Source organism: Protomyctophum bolini (assembly GCF_963924005.1).
Source record: "Protomyctophum bolini genome assembly, chromosome: 1".
NCBI classification, from domain to species: Eukaryota; Metazoa; Chordata; class Actinopteri; order Myctophiformes; family Myctophidae; genus Protomyctophum; species Protomyctophum bolini.
Window position 1 is genome coordinate 46,643,731 of NC_137862.1, and position 25,300 is coordinate 46,669,030.

At 43.8% G+C, this 25,300-nt stretch overlaps 1 protein-coding gene across 1 annotated transcript in view; it reads left to right on the top strand.

Annotated features, from left to right (window-relative positions):
* The first annotated feature begins 380 nt into the window (after nucleotides 1–380).
* Nucleotides 381–25,300, top strand: part of LOC308333930 (heterogeneous nuclear ribonucleoprotein C-like) — a 39,571-nt gene continuing 14,651 nt past the window's right edge. The window contains exons 1-2 of the mRNA XM_080790465.1: nucleotides 381–603; nucleotides 7,920–7,995. Coding sequence (XP_080646591.1) covers nucleotides 567–603; nucleotides 7,920–7,995 — 113 coding nt within the window. The 5' untranslated portion in view covers nucleotides 381–566. The remainder of the gene's footprint in view (nucleotides 604–7,919; nucleotides 7,996–25,300) is intronic.

Sequence of the window (25,300 nt, forward strand, 5' to 3'; positions counted from 1 at the left end):
ACACACACACACACACACACACACATATACACACACACACACAGCTTCTCTCCATTGCCTGGGCAGAGATTTCAAGCCCTGAGCGGCAGCCAAGTTCCTGTTGCCGAGGGGAAGCCAGCTGCAGACTCATGCAATCCCCCTGCCAGCTCTAATGGAGCAGTCCAGTAGTGCTTCCCCTGTCCACCACCACCCCCCCTGCCAGCTCCCCTGTCCACCACCACTCCCCCCCCCCCCTGCCAGCTCTAATGGAGCAGTCCAGTGCTTCCCCTGTCCACCACCACCCCCCCCTGCCAAAGAGAAGCACTTGGTACATCCCATTGGTGCTGCTCTGGCTCGGCTGTCACCTATTCAGTAGTAAGAAGAAGGCTGTTAGACTAACATCAGCCTGCAGTGCACAGTCTGCACACACACACACACACACACGGACAGAGCAGTAACAACAGTGAGCGCAGAGGAAGGAAGACAGAGAGTTAAGAGAGTAGCAAGGAATCCTTCAGACACCGTCCCTCCTCCAGAACTCAAGCCTCAGCCTCCCTACCCGGTTTGGTTTGGTGTCCCTGAATGATATGACCCTCTTTAAGAGTGAACACCGCAGCCCAAGATGTGAGTATTGACGCCGTCTAGTAGTGTTGTGTTTGTGTGTGTGTGTGTGTGTGTTAGTGTTGTGTGTGTGTGTGTGTGTGTGTGTGTGTGTGTGTGTGTGTGTGTGTGTGTGTGTGTGTGTATTGTGTGTGTGTGTGTGTGTGTGTGTGTGTGTGTGTGTGTGTGTGTGTGTGTGTGTGTATTGTGTGTGTGTGTGTGTGTGTGTGTGTGTGTGTGTGTGTGTGTGTGTGTGTGTGTGTGTGTGTGTGTGTGTGTGTGTGTGTGTGTGTGTGTGTGTGTGTGTGTGCGCGCGCGCGTTGCAAAGGCGTTATCCTTGTTGTAGTGGATCCAAAATATGTAAATGATCTTATAGTCTCCCATTGTTGGGGGTTTTATCATGAGGCTTTTCTTTTTTCAAGCTGTTTGATATACCCCTTCACTTCACATCTTGTTTTCTCGAATTAGTTACTGCTTACTCTATCCTCCCCTTGCGTGCACTTCACAGTGTGTACTTTATACATGCGGTCAGACAATGGGGTGGATTTGTTGTTGCACAAATAGTGTGATTTGTTGTGTGATGAGGTCGAGGATGCTTTACGATGTGGCTTCATGAACGCTTTGTGACTAGTTTTTTTTTTTTTTTTTACATTCAATGCTTACAACTACAACTGCACAGTAAAGTCTGCATTGTTAATTTTTTGCATGTGAAACTCAAAGTGTACAAAATGTAACCTTACCCTTGTGGGTTAACACAATGGTTTTTTTTCATCCTTTATTCACCCAGCTGAGCACAAGTGCTCATTTTCAGCAACCACTAAGCCACTAAGCAGGTTCAGTGCCTTGCTCAAGGGCACTTCAGCGGTGTTGGGTGAGTGATGACAATCACTTCCCCACCCAGATTTTTCCTGCCCGTCCGGGGAATCGAACCGGCAACCTTTCGGGCGCTCCTCTAACCCATAGGCCACCGCTGCCCCCAAAGGCTAACTAATATCTACAGTAGACTTTATGTATACCTCTCAGAGTAGAACAATTAAGGTACAGATCAACAGTCTCATTATAGCATCAGGCAAGTTGTGCTCACGTTCTCTCCCTCGAGTGGACAGCTGAAAAAGCCTGAGTGCTAATTTAACTGTGAGAGTGTGGAAAAATAATGGAACCGAATGGACAATTTTAGGTTCCATTTGTACCCTCTCAGACTCAGACCCATTCTGGACGGACACCCCTTTTGGTGTTTTAAGCAATATGTTGTACTTTAGCTGTTGCTACGAGCTTGTAGATCTGCTATTTTCGAAACATCGTGAAAATGTGGCCCAAATCACCAAATATATTCTTTCAGAGCGAACGTTTTTAACTCAAATCTTTGCTTCTGGGGGGGTCCCTGGAACAACATATTTTGAGATGGGTGGGTTGACGGCCAATTACATATAATTCTGGGGGTCCTTGACAAGACCTTGAAATAGTTGATATAATTTTTAAATAATAACTGATATAGAAAACTGAAAACTTAAACTATCATGATATTTGTAGAATTTGGTAGGTCGAAACTGGTTAAATAAACACACTAGAATAAGATCATAGTGTGTGATGGTTTCTATCGAGGCGATGTCCTTCACTTTACAATCATATTAATATGTCTATTGAATTTATTTCAGTCACAATTGTTGGTGTGTGATATAGGCTACTGCAGAGGGCTGTATATGCCGAGAGTTGTAAATGATAAAATAAACTTTACTAAGTACAAATTAGGAATGTGTTATTTTCATTGGTCATGAAAAATAAACTGCTATTACATCCAAAAGCTTTTTTTCCCCTTTTTTTAAAATAGGGCGGTAATAAGTGGTAATAATAGGTTTTTGTACATTTGGGTCGCAATATTATAGCTTCCTAGAAATGTAGTGTCAAAGGTAGTACAATAATTCAGTTTCAAATGTAGCAGAGTGAAAGTATTGTGCTAGCAAAAAGTAAACATACTCAAGTAAAACTCAACTAAATGTATAGTTACTGTCCATCACATCACATTTAATGTGGCAAAACAAAAATACAAAACCAAAGCTTTCCCTGCACTTTTGTATATCCCAGCTGCCAGCTGCTCTGACCTATAGGAGCAGATGGGAAGCTTTCACTATGACAGCAGCATGACACAGCGTAGAGGCATGCCATGCAGGTGGGCTATATACCGTTACAACAACCTTGGACTAACTAGCCTCTCGTGGCGACTGATTTATTGAACGTTCAGGACTAATGTACGAAGCTGTCGGCTGTGTACGTACGCCTACTTGATGGTGGAATTACCGTTACAACCTATAAGTTGATCATCGTGTGTCGGTTTGCCTATATATATGTGTCCAGAAAACAAAACAAAAAAACAAGTACGTACTTGGTGATAAGTGGTGAGCGTGCAGCTCTCGGTTTGCGCTGACATGATTTTGGACTGACCTACAGACGTACTGACCGACAGACAGAATGTAAAATAGAATATTAACTGCGTTGTCGCAGCAAAAAAAAAGAGAGAAAAAAAAATACTACGATAATCAACATGCTTTAAAGACATGGTAATGTTGGAGCAATATCTTTCACATTGAGCACAGACCACTCTCCTCCTGTTTAGTTTCCTGCTCTGGACAGGAGACAGAGCTGGGAGAGACGTCAGGACTGATGCCGGGCGACTGCATTGCTAACTACAGCATCAGCTGACAGCCCTGGCTTGGCACACTCACTCTGTTTCCCTAGCCAGCTCTCACAGGGTTTTTATTTCCTCTGTCACTTTGGCAACACTTTCCACTGTATATATGAAGTCCATGTCTATAGTCAGTGCATTATAAAGACTTTATACTGTATGAAGCCCATTCTATAAAATCACTATAATTGGTCAATCAGTGCTTTAAGTAAAGTATTTAATGACCACCATCAGTATCGTGATGACAAGAGGTAAAGATTTTGTTTGTCGTTGCATAGATTTAACGCTATTGTTTTTTTTTAACTTAAAACACCCCATGATCACTTAGTGGTAAAACCTTTTACTACTTTCCATTGGTTCAATATTTTCGAAACAACACACCAGACATAAAGAGTGTTCCATAGCACTGATTCATGCCAAAACATCAAAAACCTCAAAAATGGAGTTATGAGGTTTCCTCCCGACAGCAACGATATATAATCACACTGTGATCTTGGCCGAAAATGTGATTGACCAACCAGTAATTATGAAATATTATGATACTTGACATAAGTCACTATTATAAACTGCTTTAGTATAAACTGCTGAGTAGTGCTTCTGGAGTGTTATATGCAGGGTATAATGTGCTTATACAGTAGAGGCCAATTATATAAATGTAAAGCTTATAAGATGATTATTGCGACCGAAAAGGTCGCAGATTACTATGAAAACCTGCAAAACCTGTCAGTCCGTCAGTCAGTCTGTCCGTCACGCCACCATATATGGCCGTCAGTCCGTCACGCCTAGTGACACGCTCCATATATGGCCGTCTCCATATATGAAGATCACGACACTGACCTCATCAAACCCTGGATAGCCATACATGGAGAAGACCTAGATCTGCATATATGGAGCCGGCCAACAACTCTACATCTCACCTCAAACCATTAGATCTCCATATATGGAGCTGACCAGTTCTGACATTCCATGTTGATCCTTCCCACCCGTCCTTCCTCTTGTCTCTCCCTTTTGACTGATTCCTGTCCATTCAAACTCTAGACAGGCCTGCCCCAAAGTTATTAGTGCAGCCGTGCCCGGCAGCCGGCGAAAACTAGAGTTCTCTCAACAGGCCCAAAAATGTACGCGCGGCCCCACCTGGGCCCTCATCAAACCCTGTACACTCAAGACACTGCCTCCGCTGCCACCCTTAGATCTCCATATATGGAGCTGACCTGTTCTGACATTCCATTTGTTGATCTGCCGTCACCCAGGCGGATGCGTGCATGCTTCTGGCCATTTAGGGCGCAAGTTGTACCCAAGTACAATTTTGAGATACTTCTACTCTATGAGACCTAGCAGATCATGTCTGTGTGTCCCCCCTTTGTGCCCATATATGGAGCTGAGTGATTTGTTTGTGATTGATGCAACACACTCCATATTTGGACGTATAGCTGCTTTGGGGACTCCTTATATGGTTATGGCTAAGTTAAAAACTTAAAAAAATAATAACTTAAAAATAAATCTTAAAAAAACCCAAAAACCCAAATATGTACGAGCTGCGTTCGCTTCCCGCGTTTGCGCGTCTTACTGGTTATTATTATAAAACATGCATTAACCACTTCAGCTCTATACATTTAGGCCTTTTGAAAATGGCAGATCTACAAGCTCACAACATTTTATATACATTTGAAAACTTGTGAAGTGGGACATTGTGCTTAATGTGTACTTTCTACTTTTGGTACTTTAAGTACATTTTGATACCAGTACCACTAATCCTTCCTTCTTAAATTTACATTTATTAGCTACAATCACGCAGCTAGTTTAACATTCCGGTCTGAAATGTAGTGTAAAATGACAGCTGGTCACAGTTTATGGATCATGACTTGAGTTTGTTAAAGATTTCACTTCTATACAATATTATTTTTGCATATAGTACAGTATGAATATGCTCAATAAATGCCACATGTATCGATTAAAAAAGAAAATACTGTATATATTTTTTAATCCTACACATGCATACATGTGTATAATTTTGCACAGTGTCACCTGCAAACAAATCAATTCTTTCCATCAATGTTTGCTATCAAGGATTATACCAGCGTCAATACATACACAGCTCCAGCCATATTGTGCATATATAGAGCTGTCAAAATAACTGAGTTAATTCATTTATGAAATTAATTAGATAAGAAAGTTAACGCGATTAATGCATGGTTAGATGACCCGTCCCATAATCCCATCCACTCTAGTGCACTAGTCATCGCTGGTATCTGATGGATCCAAACAAGATGCAAAGACAAGACTGCATGGGACGCTGTGCGTGCTAGGGGCGTGTTCTCTCCTCCGCGTCATCAGTGCCCATACCCGAGACGGGGGTTGGCGAAAGGCCTTTCTGTGTGGAGTTTGCATGTTCTCCCCGTGTCCCTTAGGGTAGGTACCCTCACATGTTCTCCCCGTGTCACCTAGGGTATAGGGTACCCTCACATGTTCTCCCTGTGTCCCCTAGGGTAGGTAGTGGGTACCCTACCCTCACATGTTCTCCCTGTGTCCCCTAGGGTAGGTACCCTCACATGTTCTCCCCGTGTCCCCTAGGCCCTATAGGGGCAGTCTGAAGCTCTGACCATGAGCAAGCGACTAAGCGGAAGTGATAAAGCGGAAGTGAAGCTTCCTCCCCACTTCCGTCTCGTCTTTACAGTCGCGCAAATTTATCCTAATAAAAATAAAAATCATCTAAGCATATATAGCTTGCTGCTTCAGCAGAAAATGATATTAATTTTATTTTATTTTAAGATATTTTAAAATATATTTTCTTGAACGGAAATGCTCGTATTTCGGGAGGTGTAGTTCCAGATACTATATAGCATTTGGAGACTAATCCCTGAGCAGAGCCACGGTGAGAGAGCATGTAAAGCACAAAACATTGACAGCGACAGTGTTTGGTCACACTGTCACAATAATAATTGTGGATGAAGCAAAAAAAAGCTTATTTTATGTTGGGGTTTGACTTACAATTAGACATGAATGGCTATGTATTGTGCGTGTGCACATGCGCGGCGTGTGCGTGCAGGATTTTATTTAACAGCAGCTAGATTACCTGAGGCTTTTCTCCTGTCATGCAAGACAACGGTGCACCGTGCACAGCAGTATGCTTCCCTCTCTCCCCTGTCTGTCTTTCTCTCTATCTCTCTTACATTGTAATGGCTTTATTGTGCAGTCAATTAGCTCAGCAAATACATCATGAAATACAGTATTCCTGCTGCCTTGCAAGCCTGTCTGCCCTATGCTAGCAAGACACTGTAGTGTCAGTGTTGATTTCGTCGACTAAAACGAAGACGACATTTTTTCGTCGACTACCCTTTTCCACTGACAAAAACTAAATGAAAACGAAGCTACGATGACTAAAACTAAGACTAAATATATTGTCAATTTCGTCAACAAATAAAAACTAGAGTAAAATGTTAGGAAGGGACTAGTGGACAAGAGATCCAGTTTAAGTTAGTTAGCACTTGGTTGCATGCGGAAATTCTGTAGTTGGACATGTGGTGTGCGAGAACATAGCGACAATTACGGATAAACAGGGCGTGGCCTCTAAGGCAAATGTATAGATGGATAGATTGATGGATAGATAGATGGGTCTTCCAGGTGGTGGTTAGTTGAAAACTAGGGCCCAATAATCTCTTATAATGGACACACAAACTTTGTCACCCCAGTGTATTGGTTTGTGCCATGGGAGAGAAAGGTATGCATGCCACACACACACACACACACACACACACACACACACACACACACACACACACACACACACACACACACACACACACACACACACACACACACACACACCAGATGCTCACATTAATGGCTGTCGTAAGAAAGAATATTTTGCACACTGTTGCTTGCACACATTCATACCCATATTTAATCAATTGTAGCTGCCAGCTATTCAACACTCACAAGTGTGTGTACAGCTGGCTTGGTCACACTCCATTCACCTCCATCTGTCCATGTCAGAATGTCCACCCTTCTCTTCTCTTCTCTTCTCGTAAATCCACAGTCTACAGTAATCCACAGCAGTGAGAGTTTGGCATGTCATCAAGATGGTGTGTGTGTGTGTGTGTGTGTGCACGGGCGTGCTGCATGCGTCTACTCTGGAGGACTGCATGCATGTGTGCGTGCGTGCGTGTATGTAAGCCAGGGTGGCTACAGTATGTTGTCAATTGAAATGTAGAAAAAGAGAAGTTGAATTAGTTTTAGTGGCCATGCATGGAACCGAATTTTTAGCGTCTCTCTCCAATTTAAGCACAAACAGACTAAAGACAAAGCGTTGGCTCGGCCATTTATTATAACACACTTAAATGTATAGTGTGATATGTTATGGGTGTTATATGCTGTGTTGTTCCGAAATGAACAGTGCACAGTAAAAATCAATCGATGTTAATTTAACTCCCAGTGTTATTTTAACTCTGTGTTAATTTAACTCTTAGTGTTAATTTAACTCTCAATGTTAATTTAACTCTCATTGTTAATTTAACTCTCAGTGTTAATTTAACTCTCAGTGTTTACTCTCAGTGTTAATTTAACTCAGTGATAATTTTACTCTCAGTGTTAATTTAACTCTCAGAGTACACATGTAACCAAAAGGACCATTTAGGACTCAACATTCTGCTGTTCCTTCCAGACCTGAGCATGAGTGGAGAGTTGAAGCCCAGCCGGTCCAGGACAGCAAGCAAGAGAGCCAGCAGCACCTCCTATGGGTGAGTAGAGACTCACACACACACACACACACACACACACACACACACAAAATCCAGTACACTACACATGTACACACATGGAAGCACAGACATAGGTACATATTGCATCCCCCCAGTCAGAGATCATCGTGTTCAGTGTGCTCCATTATTCACGCTAACTCAGTATTTCAATCAGTGCAGCATTATTTGAGGTTAGCTGTGTGTGTGTGTGTGTGTGTGTGTGTGTGTGTGTGTGTGTGTGTGTGAACTACTATTGAATTTTGCCAAGAATAACTGTCACTATCGTCCAATGTTTTAATCTGTCTGTGGGTGTAGTAGTGTATATGATTGCATATTGTTTGATTGGTTGAAATACTAGGTTCTCTCTAGAGAATCACGTGGTTTCTGTGCGTACAGTAGTTCACAAAGGTTCCAAGAAATGCAAAGAAAGGGAAGAAGAGAGGGGGGGGGGGGGGGGGGGGATAAGTGGATCAAGGCAGGAAAATATATTAAGTTTGAGTGCTTTTACTACAAAAAGTACAGGTAAAGGGTTTTCTTCTGTGTAGTGCTCAGATATTTTTTTTGCCACAAACGGTACAACCAAACTGTACAACTGAATCTCTTAACTTTTTCCACAAAATATATTTACACATACGTAGTACCTGAGATTATATACCCTACAGGGCGACTGTGGCTCAGGAGGTAGAGCAGGTCGTCCAATGATCCATGGGTCGGCGGCTCCTCCTGTCCACATGTGGAAGTGTCCTTGGGCAAGACACTGAACCCAGGACCCTTTTTGAAACTAGCTCGCCACTCGTGGGAAGTGAGGACGCTGGCGTCGACTGTTCGCCGCCTCACCTCCCAATGTATGAATGAATGAACCATTGTAAAGCGCTTTGAGCACTTGGAAAAGAGCTATAAAAATGCAATTCATTATTTTTTATTATTATATAAGGTGTGTGAGCATATATAGCAGCCGCTGTGTGTACTACATTTATACATATGCTTAAAGGACATTATTATTCAGGTGCAGGGCATTATTCAAGATTATTCTGATGATGCTTCAGCAATCTGACGGCTGTTGGATGGAAAGTGTTTCTTACCCGTGTTCAAACAAGCATGACAGCGCGCCCTAATCAAAATGATCAGACAGAGCCTCGTAGAGTGCTAGGCTAGCAGTTTGCATGTTTTACATGAGTTGGTAGCTAAATCTGTCAAAGTAAAGATCAAATATCTTAATTATTATACAGTGAGTTCGAGCTAACGGTTATGTTTCACTGCAGTGTGTACAGTTTGGGAAAAGTTGTCTAGTGCTTCAGTGATACTTCGTGCCAATAGTCAAAATAACACACACCCTCTCTGGTGTAATATTGCTTAATTATTTTATTTTATATACAGAGGCATACTTCTACACTGATGTCAGTTAGTTGTGTACAGCAGGGGTTCTCAACGATTTTGGCTGGGGACCCCCGGAAATGCTTTGGCCATGTCTCACAAATGTATAAGTGGAAATCCACTGGATCCACCCTTGTAGCCACAGTTGAAATGTTCTTCTCTTAAATGCTTTCATATAGCCAGTTATAGGCCTGTACGCACGCACGCACGTGCGCACACGCACATGCACACGCACACGCACACGCACACTCACACACAATCAACTCTGCTATCAACTGGCATACCGGTACACGGTGTACAGACATGGATAAAACACAAAATCCTACCGGCACCTCAAACACTTAGCCCTTTAGGCCTTTTTGATCTTCTTATTGTGCATTGATCCAACCCATACAGATACATCTGGTCAGTTCTTTCTTTCTTTCTTTCTTTCTTTCTTTCTCTCTACTGTCATTCCCGTACGTGAATGCACTCACTCATGTTAATGTCAAAACAGCGTGTCTCCCCCTGGGTGTGTTGTTCCAGCGTGACCCTGACAAAACATAAGGGTTTTATCGCCATTTTTGGTTTGTGTTTCCTGGCTGTCACAGACTGTGTCACAGGTCCCCTTGTAGGCCTGTGAGGCCCAGCTGTGGCATTAGGGACAGGGAAGTGCTCACGGTCCAGATGCTGCCATCGCTGAGGCCTTGTTCTCCCTGTGCTCCAGTGCACCGATACAAACACTCACTGCACTCTGTGGCCTGATTTAAAGAAGCTCAGGTGGCCCACACTGTGTGTGTGTGTGTGTGTGTGTGTGTGTGTGTGTGTGTGTGTGTGTGTGTTAAAATGAGAAACTATTTGTGTGTGTGCACCCATACATAAATGTGTGTGTGCGCACATGTATGTATTGGTGCACTCGTGTGTGTGTGTGTGTGTGTGTGTGTGTGTGTGTGTGTGATAAAATGTCATCATGGCTCGCTGTACAGTAGGAGCTAATCAGGAGAAAAAGCTGCACACCTCCTCACTGTCTGTTCACGGTGTTCATTTAACTGCAAGTGTAAACAATTGACCCGCAAAGCATAATGAATATTAATTGTTTTGTGCAGTAGAGCACCCTCTTTTTCATTATCCTACAGAACCTCATTTCTGCTCTAAGGGAATGTTGGCGGTAAGAGGTAAGGGAATGTTGGCTGCGTGCACGGTGTAATGTTTACTTTAATTCTGGCAAAACTCCATCTGTTGCCTATAGCTCGCTACAATGTCTTCGTGGCCAGAGATCTGGGAAAGCTCAGCTGTGCACACCTGCAAGTGCTCAGTCTCTGTCTCTGGTCTGTGGTTGTGTTCATTCTCTGTCTCTGGTCTGTGGTTGTGTTCATTCTCTGCCTCTGGTCTGTGGTTGTGTTCATTCTCTGTCTGTGGTTGTGTTCATTCTCTGTCTCTGGTCTGTGGTTGTGTTCATTCTCTGTCTCTGGTCTGTGGTTGTGTTCATTCTCTGTCTCTGGTCTGTGGTTGTGTTCATTCTCTGTCTCTGGTCTGTGGTTGTGTTCATTCTCTGTCTCTGGTCTGTGGTTGTGTTCATTCTCTGTCTCTGGTCTGTGGTTGTGTTCATTCTCTGTCTGTGGTCTGTGGTTGTGTTCATTCTCTGGTCTGTGGTTGTGTTCATTCTCTGTCTGTGGTCTGTGGTTGTGTTCATTCTCTGGTCTGTGGTTGTGTAAAAACAAATGTCCAGCTTGTGTTCTGGTCATTACCTTGACCATTATGTTCTGCTCCATTTAACATCTCGGTAGAAAGGGGGCTGGACCACATTTATAGGATCCGATGTGATGCCAATAGAAAACAAGGCCGGCACAACGACAGCAGTTTGTGAGGTGCACCAGAGTGAGGCGTAAAACGAGTGAGTGCCTGCCCTGCACCGAGCAGTGCAGTGTCCGCACCGTCAACTCAGTTTGATTGATTTGATTGAATACTTTATTAACGGTTACCAAAAAGTACAATGACGCTAAAAGGATAACACAAAAAGCCCCGGGGGCTTGTTTCCATCGTGGTTCCGATCTAGCCCAAACAAAAAAGAGTTTCTTTTCGATTCTGACGAATCTGACAAGTCTAAAAGCGGGGACCCCCAAATATGGTCTAGGGAGCAACGTTTGTGCCTCAAAATCACTCTTGCCTTGTACAAATGCAAAAATTATTCTGCCCCACTTGTCCGGTGGGTGTGCAGCACCAATTAAACACCGTAGGACCGTAGTTTTCAATACAAAAGGGTATTTTGATCCACTCTGTCTCGGAATCCTCCATTGTAAATGCGCAACAGAACATTGGCCGCGCCCCTAGCGGCCAGGGTTCTCTTGCGCATTTACAATGGAGAGAAAACCAAGATGGCCGGCAGATTCCGAGACAGAGTATGGACAGAGTGGATCAAAATACCTTTTTTATTGAAAACTACGGTCCTATGGTGTTTAAATCAAAAGAATAAGCAGCTTAGATTTTGCATTTGTACAAGGTAAGAGTGATTTTGAGGCACAAACGTTGCTCCCTAGACCATATTTGGAGGTCCCCGCTTTTAGACTCTCGTAGAGAGATTAGTCAGAATCTGTCAGGCACACGTGGAAAGGACTCAGGATGCAGACACAAAAGTCACTGAAAGCAGGTCTTTTATTCCAAAACGTCAAAACAGGCAAGGGGCAGGCAAAAAATCAAAACAGTACAAAGCAAGGTCAATCTCCAAAGGCAGTCAGCGAGGGCAGAAGTACCGGCAAGGGCTTGGCAAAAATCGTGGTCTAGAAGAAGCAAACAGAAGTCAGTAAAACAAGGCTTGAAAATGGCTTGGGTGCGTGGAAGGTCACAAGACAATCTGGTGAGATTGCAGAGAGACAGGGCTGTATTTTGTGTGTCTTAAGTACCAGGTCTTATTACCTAACTTGAGTAAACTAAAGACCTGGAGGCGTGATCAATGCTCTTTGGCCACTCAGAATAGCCAAATGGCATTGATCACGCCTCCAGGTCTTTAGTTTACTCAAGTTAGGTAATAAGAACTGGTACTTAAGACACACAAAATACAGTCTTAAATACTGTGGGCATGATTGCAGGGGATAGAATGCAGGTGGTTCAGACACACCCACACTCCCACTCAGACTGTGACAGAATCGAAAAAACCCTCTACGAGAGTCTAAATGTTTGGGCTAGTTCCGATCAATGGCGTTCAAGTTGCATACCGATAGTACTCAACTGTCTGGACTCATTTATAATCTATTTCGAAAATGCATTTTCTTTCCCCCCACATGTTGTAGCTACTGTGGGTGGATCTGTCACGAAAAGCCAAGGTCCTTTGAAATGCATGCTGTCATGTAACTACAGTCAAGGTCTAAATGACTTGAAGTGTATATTTAAACTAGACGGGGATCAATTGGCGTTGTGGTTTGGATATCCAGTCTAGAGTCGAGTCGATACGGAAGCAAACCATTTTCGTGCATGCACAAGTGGAAATGACTGATCATTTCCACTTGTGCATGCACGAAAACGGTACTGTACTGTATCTGAATACAGTATAGGTGAGCAGGTTACTAGTGAGAAGTAACTAAGTGAGAAACATTTGCACAGCTGAGGCAGGGGACATGGCAAAAAACAGGGGAGACGCATGTGTTATACTTTAGCTATTGAAAAATAGCAGATCTACAAGCTTGTATTGTAGATCCGCAATTCTTTTGGAAAATGTGGCACAAATCTTCGAATATATATTCTTTCAGAGCGACGTTTTTAAGTCAAATCTTTGCTTCTGGGTGGTCCCTGGAACTACATATTTTCAGATAGGGGTCGGCGGCCAATTACATATAATTCTGAAGGTCCTTGACATGAAAAAGGTTGAGCACCACTGACATAGAAACATAGGGTTTTCAGAAAACTGTTAGAAGACATAATGTTTTTTTTAGCATCGTCCTCAGGTCTAAATGGCTTAAAAAGTAATTTAGATGTTTATTAAATTATCAGAACCAAATAAAGTCATTAGTGTAATGCGTGTATACATGAGTGGATTGTGTAGTGAAGGTCTGTGTCTGGTATTAACAGTTTTAACACAAAATGTTGGAAGGAGTGCATGATGTGGGTGAGATGCAAAAATCAAGGATCTACCTTTCATCAGGCTTTTTAAAGGGGCGTGAGCACACCTTTAGAAGACCAAAGCAATTACACGACTGAACTCATAACCACATAACTTGAAGTGAAACATCAAGGTGAAATAAACAGAAACTACACATAATGCAGGGAGCCGTCACAGAGATTATGGGGTTTTCAGGGTTAGCGCAATAATAAATGAATGAAAGATGTTCAAGGTGGCCTATTGATTTGGATTACATTAATTGGATCATTCTCCACTGCTAACTTTAAGCCATAGCCATGATCTGCAGTCTGCCCGCTTGGCCAAGACTGATGCTTTATCAAGAGTTGTTCCGATACCGATACTGGTAACAGGTACTCGGGGCCGATACCACCCTCAAGTACTTGTACCCGGTACCACCCTCAAGTTCTCATACCCAGTACCAAAACAACACTGCAGCAAATCGCCAAAAACAGCCAATCTACAAGTATAAATGACAACTGACAAGTGTAGGCATGACAATTGCAATTAAATGTCATGGCAATTAAATTGGAGAAAAAGGGGGTAAAATAAGTGGTTACTCAACAAAAATAAAAAGTACTCATATCACGAAGGAAGGAGCAGGAGGATATCAGGGATATATCAGCACATCTCTGCTTTACCAGGAAGCACCTCTGTGGCCTCAAACTGTCCCATTAGAATGTATTTTAAATGCAAAGCTGAACGGCTGGCAGGAGCCGGCTGCTGGCTGTAATTAATCCTCCCAGTCCTCTCGGCTCTGTTCATAAACTGTGCTATTGGCCTGATATTTTTCTAAAAGTATTTGAAGTTATATAGTGAGGGCTGGCTATAATGGGGTCAGATTAAAAGAGAAGTGTAAAAAAAAAACAGGAAAGCTTGCGTGCGTGTCTATACAGTATGTCTGTGTGCGTGGACATACATTAATATGAAGAAGGGTTGTCTGCTGCCACTTTAACGCATCGTCCATCACTCATCCACGGTGGACTATTTGAAGAAGACGGCTCCTTCCACGGACCGAAAGAACAAAGGGATTAACATATTATGTAGATAAAGCAAACAGTGTAAACAGGAGTACTGCATGTGGTTTAGCTGTGATGGACAGCGCTGACATTTTGCTTAGTCAATCTCGGACTGCATGGCCGAAGCTGTGAACTGCACGGGGCAACGTGTGGCTCCTTATTCATCCATCTCTGTCTTCAAGTATAATCTGTGTGTGTTCATCTGACCACAGGAACCTTAGTCTCCCCAATCTGCATGTCATCATAATATCAGTGTTGTTTTAGGCAGCACACACTTTAGTTTTAGTCATGGTCTCTTCAATAGTTTTCATTTAGTTTCACTCACAGTTTAGTCACCTGGAATGTTTGTGTGTTGGTCTAGTTTTAGTCGACTAAATATCATATGGTTTTAGTCGACTGAATCTACAGTTGATTTAGTCGACTAAAATGTGTTTTGGTGGGCGTTGATGCTGTCGTAATGACTGTTTTTACACTTGCTGACAATAGCCGATCTACAAGCTCACAACGCGTTGTGCATGCAATGGTCCGCGTTCAAATGCCAGTATCTCCAAATCGGCGCAATGAATGTCGATTTCTGGTGAAAACTAGGTTTTTCTACGGTCGAAAGCAGGCGCTGTGAGTCTCGCGGTCCGGTCATGTTCAACACAAATTACCTTCATGGCAGATTCATGGCAGAGGCAGCAGAAATTAATGTACAGATGACGTTCACTCCCCAAGGTCACTGCTGCCTAGAATGGAAATTAAAAGAACTCCCATAGGAGACGTACTTTAATGTGATCATGATGCATGTGCGTACGTGCGTGCGTGCGTGTGTCTTAGTTACTGTATGTGAAGGACATTCGTCAGTATCCAGCTCAGTCTACAGATGTGGACTAGATGGAGTGAAGCTGGATGCGATGCTGTAGAGGTGCTTCAAAATGTGTTGTTTTTTGTTGTTGTCCTAAAATATTTTTTATTTAGAAAATAAAAAAAACAATAATGCTTACAAATAGGGTTGTCCCGATCAGATCGGGTGATCGGAAATCGGGGCATCCCTAGTATTAATATTATATCCATATCATGATATTTAGACTGGATATGTCTGTGATTTGAGATATTGTACTATTGTGATATGACATAAATGTGTTCTATAAAATATAAATATCGGATCGTATCGGGAGCAAAGCAAGCTGATCAAAAATACACCCAGCAGCATGTCCGTAGCCTGGCTAATAAGACGCGTCTGGCTTTAGCCAGGCTAGCATGTCTGGATTGTAAGATGCCTAAATGGAAACGTTTGAAAGGCCTCAGGGGAACCCATGCCTTGGCTGGAGTATGTGAGCACGCTCCAAATCCAGGCGTCCTGCATATAGTGGCCTGCTCTTGGACTCTCTTGCTTGTTGTTTTGGTCTCGCTTGTTGCTTTGAGCACGGTGCGTGTTTGGATGTTCTCTGTGGATAGGTACATTCTGGAGTTTAAAGCCATAAAAGTACAGAACAGATGTCTTACTTGAAATGTGTTTTTTACTCCAGTAAATGTTAAGGTGACCCATAACAGTAGTTAGTTTAGTTAGTTAGTTAGTTAACTAAACTAAGACCCATAACAAAATCACTTACCCCAGTCACTGATACTAAAATCAGATTTTTTTTATTATTTTTTTTCTATGAATCTGTGACTTGACACCCATACTGTTACAAAACGAAAATATAAAGATTTTGAAAAGAAAGAAATGTCTTCTATTACAATACTGCTCTACTTAAATTCTCACTACTTTGAGAATAACTTAGCTTTCAAATACCATTTAGCTGCAGCACATCAACATTAAAGAGCACATGAGTTTGGAGTGCTTTCTAGCCTCACATGCCATCTCTTCTCCATCCATTTGTAGCTGTTTAGTTTTCAGTGGATGTTGCCCAGACTATTACACCAAAGAAATAATTCTACTCCTGCATCCATTAGCTCTTAATTTTGTTGTGATTTTGCCCATGGTCCATCTTCATCCTGTTCCATTTGTCCTCAATAATGTCCTGGGCTGAATGGCTAATACCAAAAACAAATCCTGTGCTCTCTGTCTGTTTGTCTGTCTGTCTGTCCTACGTCCGAGCATAGACATGGTAACGCCCCGCCTTCCTCTGATTGGCCTACCGACACTGCCCGTCTTGACTGTCCTCCGAGATGCAAGGCTACTCCGTGGTGGGAAATAATACAAGTACAAGAGAATGGCAAAATGCGACAGTAACTTGTAACTTTAATTGTTGTAGAAGAGGCAAACTAATATTGTTTGTGCCGTTTGCTTTGACTGAATAATTGATTTAACACGTATGTACTATGATTTGATTTGGTTGTGTCCTAAATTAAAGTGTTAGTGTTGATTATCGTGTATTAATCTAATTATAACGGCATAAACAATATTACCCACCACGGAGTAACCTCGTGGCAGACTATCCAGCTAACTATCTTCCACCTCAGAGGAAACTCTGGTAAGGCCGGCAGTGTCGGTAGGCCAATCGGAGGCAGGCGGGGCGTTACCATGTCTATGCTCGGACGTAGAAAAGATGCCATGACGACGCATCACACTGGACTTCCTGTTTGGTAGCCTGGGTCTCCATGACAATGCATCACACTGGACTTCCTGTTTGGAAGCCTGGGTCTCCATGACAACGCATCACACTGGACTTCCCAATCTTTGTGACATCTTTGAAGGCCCTGTCAGCCCATGGTCGCCCTTAAAACTGGGTGGGGGGGGGGGTTCTGGTTGCGTACAGACACACACACACACACACACACACACGCACGAGCGAGCGGTTGTTAACTATGCCTTTGGAGTTGTTTCCCCCCCATTATCCTCCTGTAGTCCTGAGCATGCACACCGCTCTGATGGGGTCACAGATACTATATAGCGGGCCCTGGGGCGTGTTGGTGGTTGCACAGAGACACAAATACAACACAAAAGCACGCACACACACACACACACACACACACACACACACACACACACACACACACACACACACACACACACAAAATACACAAGTCCCAACTCCCACTCTTCCCACTGCTCAACCCCATTACCCCTCTGTGCTGACGGACAGTTTTTTTTCAAGCTAGGCCAGAGAATAGGGTCTCCCGCTGCCTCCCAAACGCTGACATGCTCAAACACAGACATACCCCCCCCCCCCCCCCCCCCCCCACAAACACACACACACACACACACACAGTACCCCCTCCACCTCTCACTGTCGGTGTTGCTTTTCCCTCTATCTCCGCGTTGTTATTTGGCTCTCTCTCTTTCACCAGAATGAACTCGGCATAGTTTTTTCTCGGTGTTGCAGTGGTCGGCCACGCTCCATAAGGCCGCTGTCGGCTCCAATCTGGTGAACCTGCACGGCTGCACGAGGGGAGAGAAAGCTCCACAAAATCCACAATCCCTCGATCAGGCCCACAGACTAGGAGACTGTAATCACAGACTGTGATGAACTGAAGTGCAAAACGAGCAGGTGTAAAGTAAATGAAGTGTTTTGTTACACTGTACAATGCTGTACATTAAGTTGTTCTTGGGACGATCTATACTTTTCTTTAGTTTTTTATATTTCTAAAAGATTTACCTTGACAAAAACAAGAAAAGCTCAAATCACTAAATCAGGCAAAACGTATTCAGTATTTTTGCCGTGATGTGAGCGCCCCCTCCAGAGATACTTCCGGGTCCTACTTTTGTGTCGCTTTTGTGTCCCCATAGAGTTATACTGTGACTATAGACTGTCAGACTAAATCTGAGACGAAAACAACCACGAAAGTCTCATTTTACCGCTTTCCTCACAACAACAAAGCTGCTGCTCTCCCAAATCTGGCGGTGACAGGCAGTCACAATTGGCCCCACACTGGATACTATTGCTATTTTATTTCATTGTGTCAACTAAATCCTCATTAATTGCAAACTAGATTCAACATACTCAAGCCTGCACACATTCTAAATATGCCCCCGAAATATTATACTGAGCAAATGGACTGTTACCACCTTCAATAATAATGATAATAATAGTCTTTATTGTCTCCACATCATATATTTTCTTTGTCATGCAGGACACAACATTAATAATTCTACTCGAGTTGGAAACATTAAGACCCATTTTAACTAACGTCATTGATGACGTCAAATAACGTCATTGTAAAAAGATTCACGCGTTTAGATATGCTATTTACAATGAGATGCGGACGGGAGCTGGTGCCACTTGGACCCGGACGTAACGTAGCACTACAAAATGACGTCGGACTTAAATACAGAATAGCCGAGACTATGTTTTGCACCCTGTCTGTTTGTCTGTCCGCGTGCGTGCGTGCGTCCTTCCGTGTATGATCAGCTAATCTCCGGCCCTGTTGGTTTGATGGCAGCAAACTGTGCACACTGCACACACACTCCCTGGATGCCAGAGCTGAATCTCTGCCCCACATTTTCCACATGGGCCTGTTATCGTGTTACCAGGTTTAAATTTTTTACAGTACTTTTACAGATTTTGTCAAAACATGAAGCAAATCGGTACACAGTATCTCTATAGTCATTAAACAAAACCTGAGCCGGCGGAGACCTGTGCCCTGAGGAGCATTCTTTCTAGTTACATAAAACAGTAGAAGGAGTCGTCAGTGCCGGCTCACTGGCTTCTGTGAAGCAGGAGCTGCACTTAAGCCCTATAAAGTTAGTTAACCAGATTCCACATAGGGGTCTATCTATACTAGGCATGGGCTCCATCCTTTTCCCCCTCTACACCAAATAGTGTTGCCGGAAATATGTGATGTACAAGCTCACAACACATCCAGTTGTGACATGCTGTGAGCTTGTAGATCTGCCAGGGTTTATGTGTTGAAAAACGGATTGTATAGTTTTACTTTCACAGGGCATGGAGAGGCAGCACACAGTAGTATTATACAGTATATGGTGGGTGGGAGTATTGATCATCCGTCCTGGGGCCTTTCACAGAGCAATGCGCAAGGAGCCATTAAATGTGTTATGAGTCCTTAAGACCTCCATGGCGTCCAAACTCGGAGCACATCGATACACACGTACTGTTACTGTACCACTCTCACTAACTTCTTTGAGTTAGCCTCTAGGTGTGAACCAACACGCTGTGTACACGCTAACCTCAACGCACATGTACGTACTGTACGCACATGTGAGCACTGCACATGCGTGATTGCGTAGATGATGTGTGTGTGTGTGTGTGTGTGTGTGTGTGTGGGCGTTACTGCGCATTTTGTATGCCCTTGAAGCCTTCCTCGCCTTCATGCGTGTTCACTGAATATTGCGGGCACGTGTCTGTGTCTGTGTGTTGTCAGTGCAGCAGGGCACATGCATGCTGAGACATTTGAAAGTGTGTCTGGACGTGTTTCCGCGTTTGGCGCGAGCGCGCACGTGATGTGAAGTGGGGAGGGCGCGCAGGCTCGTCCTCATGCTGCCCCGAGGCCCCGGAGCCCATTTCCCGTGGTGCAGTGTGATAAGTTTCCCTGTCAGATCCCCCCCAGCACCACTATATTTCTGATAAGCTCCACTGCTAGTTTTCCCGACCTCTGGCACAGAGATCAATTTGAGATTGATTCAAAATGCCCTGCTGGGGCAAGCTGGAAGATCAATTTGAGATGGATTGTTCACGCCGGGGGGGCGACAGCACACTCCCCTCCCCCCCCCCCCCCCCTTCTCTCTCCTCAGCTTCCCTTACCTCCCCCTCACGCTACGCTGTTGTTGTCATTTCTCTCTCTCTTTACGCCTTTTATTTTTCTCATAATATTGTCCCCCCTCGTCTTGTTGTTACTCACTATCCAGTGTTCCCTGTTTCTCTCTCTCTCTCTCTCTCTCTCTCTCTCTCTCTCTCCTCTCTGCATTCATCCCCCGTCGCTGCTTCTCTCCTCTGTTCTTTACTGCGTTGCGTCTGCCGGAGATGCAAGCGGTGGGGCTAGTAGGGATGACTCCATTAGCAGAGGGGCCACAGCCCCTGCAGAGCGATAGGCCTGCAGGAGAGGTGAGATAATTCTCCTGCTTTGGTAATGCACACAGACCACAGAGAATATGGACAGAATAGATACCCCCCTAGCCTCTGTCATCGCCATACCCTGTTCCTGTTGTGCGTGCGCGTGTGTGTGCGTGCGTGCGTGCGCACACACACACACACACACATGCACACCCACACCCCAAATGGAAATGTATTTATTTATTTCTATCAAGTTATGTGATCGTGGTCATCCTGGCTGTCCTGCCCGGAGCTAATGGTGTCACCATCGCCAGCTCACGACCTTATCTCTGCAGTACGAATCATCCTGCCTGCGGTCACCTCATCACTCCTTCCCTCCCTCCATCCCTCTCCCATGTGTGACTCTCCCTCCCTTCCACACCTCCCCCCCCCCCCCCCCCCCCAGCAGCCGCCTCTGTTGTTCTCCTGTTTTCTGATGGTATCGAACATAGATGCATTCACTATCTGTGAATGCTCTGGGCTGGCCTTCTCCCTGGCGGTGCGTCCACCTAGCATTACCTTTACAGTACACTGACCTATGTCTGCAGTACAGCATCCCATCAGCACTCAAAGTATATGCACCTGGACAGCAAAACGTCTCCATCCTCTATGGAGAGAATGCAGACGAGAATGCAGATGAAAAATCTTAACAGATCTGTCTTGATCACATGAGAGCTCATGTGTACCCATTTGTGTGAAATTTGGATAAAAGCTGAAGGAGTAATATAAAAATAAATGTTTTTCATAAGTCTGTCTCCTGGTGGCGCTATGAAAGGCAGATGTGAAAAATGCAGGGCTGAGGTTTTTCCTCAGTGTGCATACAAAATGTACACAGATCGGTGCAGTTAGAGGTCAAAACATGAATCGGCCTGTTTTAGCGCCACCACGAGGCATCAAGTGGCATTTCTTGCTCTGTCTAGTGGCAATGTGGTGCAAGATTTCACGGCAATCGCACGCTTTGTTCATGATTTAAGGCATTGTTTAAAACTGAGCGCTCCTGCAAACTTTGGAAGCCGATCTTAACCAATCAGAGAGAATGCAGGCTGAAAAGAAGCTGGGCTGAAACGACACTCTGTTACACATGATAACTGATACAGGGACAATGTATTCCAGGATTAAGACAAGGCTAATTAGTAATTAGTGGTTAGAAGAAGTTATTTTCCATAGAAAAATAGATGTCATTGTCTCACATTCTGCATTACATGATCTCCACCAGGAGATCATTTGTGGAATTGGCGGAATTTCTTTATAATAAGCAAAGGTGTGTTGATTAACAGTTTGGACAGCATTTCTGACACCGTCGCTTTGAATTGAAGCCCTTTGAATTCCCTTTGTGTATGAAATGCAACACACTTTTTACATTGCCTTTCTTTTCCAATGCCACCGCATGAGCACCATCGTTAGCGTTGTTTAACATTTTCCATTTCTATACTGATGAGTTTCTATTAATATGCCTCTCTCTGATTGTGAGCGCTGGCCCCTGATAAGCCTGTAGCTTGCCCCACGCTGTTTATTAGACAGAACATCATCACCCATTGCTCTTGGCAGCTGTGAATTCGTAGCCCATGCAGTGCCCTATCCCTCCATCCCCCTTTTGCCCTTTTGAGCCTATGACAGATGGGTGTGCTGTATTATTACCCCGATTCACCCCCCCCTCCATGGCCTGTACTCCTGTAATTAAAACAGATGACAGAATATTAGAAGAATGGAGTGCAGACTAAAATTCCTGGGACCAGATGCTCACTGTTCAGTCCTCTCCTCTCCTCTCCTCTCCTCTCCTCTCCTCTCCTCTCCTCTCCTCTCCTCTCCTCTCCTCTCCTCTCCTCTCCAGTGAGCAGTCTTATCTTATTCACAGTCTGCGTCCCCACTGTGTTTTAACCGGTTTCTTCAGCATACCCACGCATGATCAAAGCTCTTCTCCAAGATGTTTCACAAAGGAATAATGGCTATACTGTATGTTCACAATATAATGTACAGTACCCTGCCTCGCGTAGGAGAACATTCTCGTGTTGCTAGTTTAACTGAGTCAAGGTGATGTGCCCCATGAAGCAACAAGCAACACTCTTCCCTTGTATTAGCTATTAGTCATGGAACATGACATTCAGCCTGTGTGGACTGTGGACAACAAGCAACACTCTTCCCTTGTATTAGTCATGGAACATGACATTCAGCCTGTGTGGCCATTATTTTCACCTCCAGCATTCTCTGGCTAGCTGGCTAATCAAACAGAAGCCATACCAATACCATACTGTTATTATGCCACGCCTGGCCCCAGTTGGGCCGAGATTAGCTGATGGAGACGAGGCTATTGTATCTTGTCTGGAATGTCCACACACCCTGACAGCTGTGGGAGACTCTGACTCATTCCTTTTCGTCTGTCTCTGTCCCTACCCCTCTTTTTTATTTTGTATTATTCTGTCTGTTCCTGTCCTCACCTCACTTCACACGCCCATGTCTCCAGTAAAGCGACTTGACAAAGGTGCCAGCAGTGCCACAGTTGCCATGCCATTCAATGTCAAGTGCACCCCTGAGAATTAATGATTTTCCACAGTGAGCAAACGGGCTTGTAATGAACAACTGATCAGGAAAAATGTCTCGTGCGTGTGATGTTCTAGACGGGCTGTATAGTCCTATATACAGTAGTACACACATGTTTTAATATATTGTTTCATATTTTAATCACATCAGTAGTTTAAACATAATGTATGTTGTCGGAAAATAAAGTTACGGAGCTTTTATGACTATATAGTGGCTCCGATCTCTTAGCTTCCACACAGTACAGCAGCTGCAGACATTATATTAACCATGTGGAAGTATTTGCTCACTCATTGAATCATCAAGTATCAATCAAGTAATTAGTTGAATCGTCACTGATTCAATCGGATGTTTGTTTTTCTGTAGCCCTTTCTATATCGCATGCAGAAGGTCACTCTGACTCTGTGTCCAGGGTTAGCATTATAATGAATGTTGTTGCTTAAGTACTGTATTCTTGCATCCAAGGGAGCGTTGTTGATGACGTGTGCTCCCTCTGTGGATGAAGAAAGAGAGAGACGGAATGAAAAGACAGTGTGAGCCAGACTGAAATGGAGTGAGTTAAGAGGGACACTGATTAAATCAAACCAAAGAGAGAGAGAGAGAGATTAGCTCAGAGGCTCTCACTGGAGAGGGAGAGCAAGCGAGGAAGCTGCTCTGAAGATGAAACTGCAGAGTGCCAAACACTCTTCTTGATTCGCCGTCAATGCCTCTCACTTCGCATCTCTCTCTCTCTCTCTCTCTCTCTCTCTCTCTCTACTGTTGGACCGATCAGTGGCGGCCAAGGCAATTTTTTTTGCTGGCTTTTGTTAAGCTTGGCCTCCTATTTACATGAATTCATGAAATATTGGACTATTGGATCAGAAATTAACAATGCAAAAATCTCCATGAATTCATTAAGGCTTCATGAGGTGGGTAATTGAAGAAGGAAAAAAATCACACTCGTGTGAAGTGAGGGGCGCTCTTATCATACATCATTAAAAAAAACACGTCAAATAACCACGTCAAATAACCACGCCAAACCACGTCAAATAACCACGTCATACCACCGCGTCAAACCACCTCGTCAAATAACCACATCAAATAACCAATCAAATACCGGACATGTTGAAATACTAAAATATCTAAAAACACGTATTAGCCACATAAAAACACCGGGAAAGTGTTTCTTGTCTCCCAAACATCATTAAAATAAGATCTGGTTGCAAAAAGGGTGAAGTGTCCCTTTACGGATGACATAGTAACCATTGTGGATATGTACAATTTAATATTGGTGGTTATCTTATCCCTAAAAGATATGGTCAACTCAGTACATTTGGATGAGGATAATGATTGTAGAATGAACAGCGAAGGCATGGTTAACAGGGCAATAGTGATAGATTACTACATACTACTGTATCTATCTGGAAAAATCTATTTAGAAATAATATGCTTGACGGACTGCTTTGACCCTATCAACTTTTCCTTAAAAATATAATATAAGAACTTGCAATGCCTTATGGCAGTTTCTCTTGAGCTGTGCTGTCTCGTCACCTCTCGACTTAACTCTGGGCTTATTTATGACCTCCTTTACCAAGTGGGGTAACAGGGTCAATAGATGTCCTCATCTTTGCTGAGGAATTCTCCACCAAATCATCACACGAATGGGATAGACATGGCAGATTCAAAATAATTTAGCTTTGTCAATCAAAGTAGCACTTAAAGGATTGCATGCAATTAGCCTATGTTGTAAACTCTAACTGGACCCTCGTCTGGTTCTGGCAGACAAGTTGTGTGTGCAGGCTGGGTGGTGTGTGTGCAGACAGGTTGTGTGTGCAGGCTGGGTGGTGTGTGTGCAGACAGGTTGTGTGTGCAGACAGGTTGTGTGTGCAGGCTGGGTGGTGTGTGACAATTCAGTTGAATTATTCCTTTGGTACGACGACTGCGGCGGCTGGCCTAGGAGAACAAATAACGGGACACGAGACAGTATCCCGCTAAAGGTTCACAAAGTTTATTACACAACAGGGAACATATATAGTGCTGGATCATAATGACGTGAAGATATGAGACAAAATAACGTGCCTACTGCAGCAAGGCTGACCTTGCTGCCGCCGAGATGTCTCTCGTAGCCTATGTATAAAGTATGCTACAGTTCAGGCAGTACACAATACATATCAAGTACACTGTGTCTCAAGTTCAAGTACACAGACATGGGCAACTCATGATTATAACATTATAGCAGCCTACATTAACCATTAAAACCAGGGGTGCCCAAAAGGTAGACCACGATCCAGTAGATAAGGGCCTAAGGCTGTGCAGGTACAGTAGATCATGGC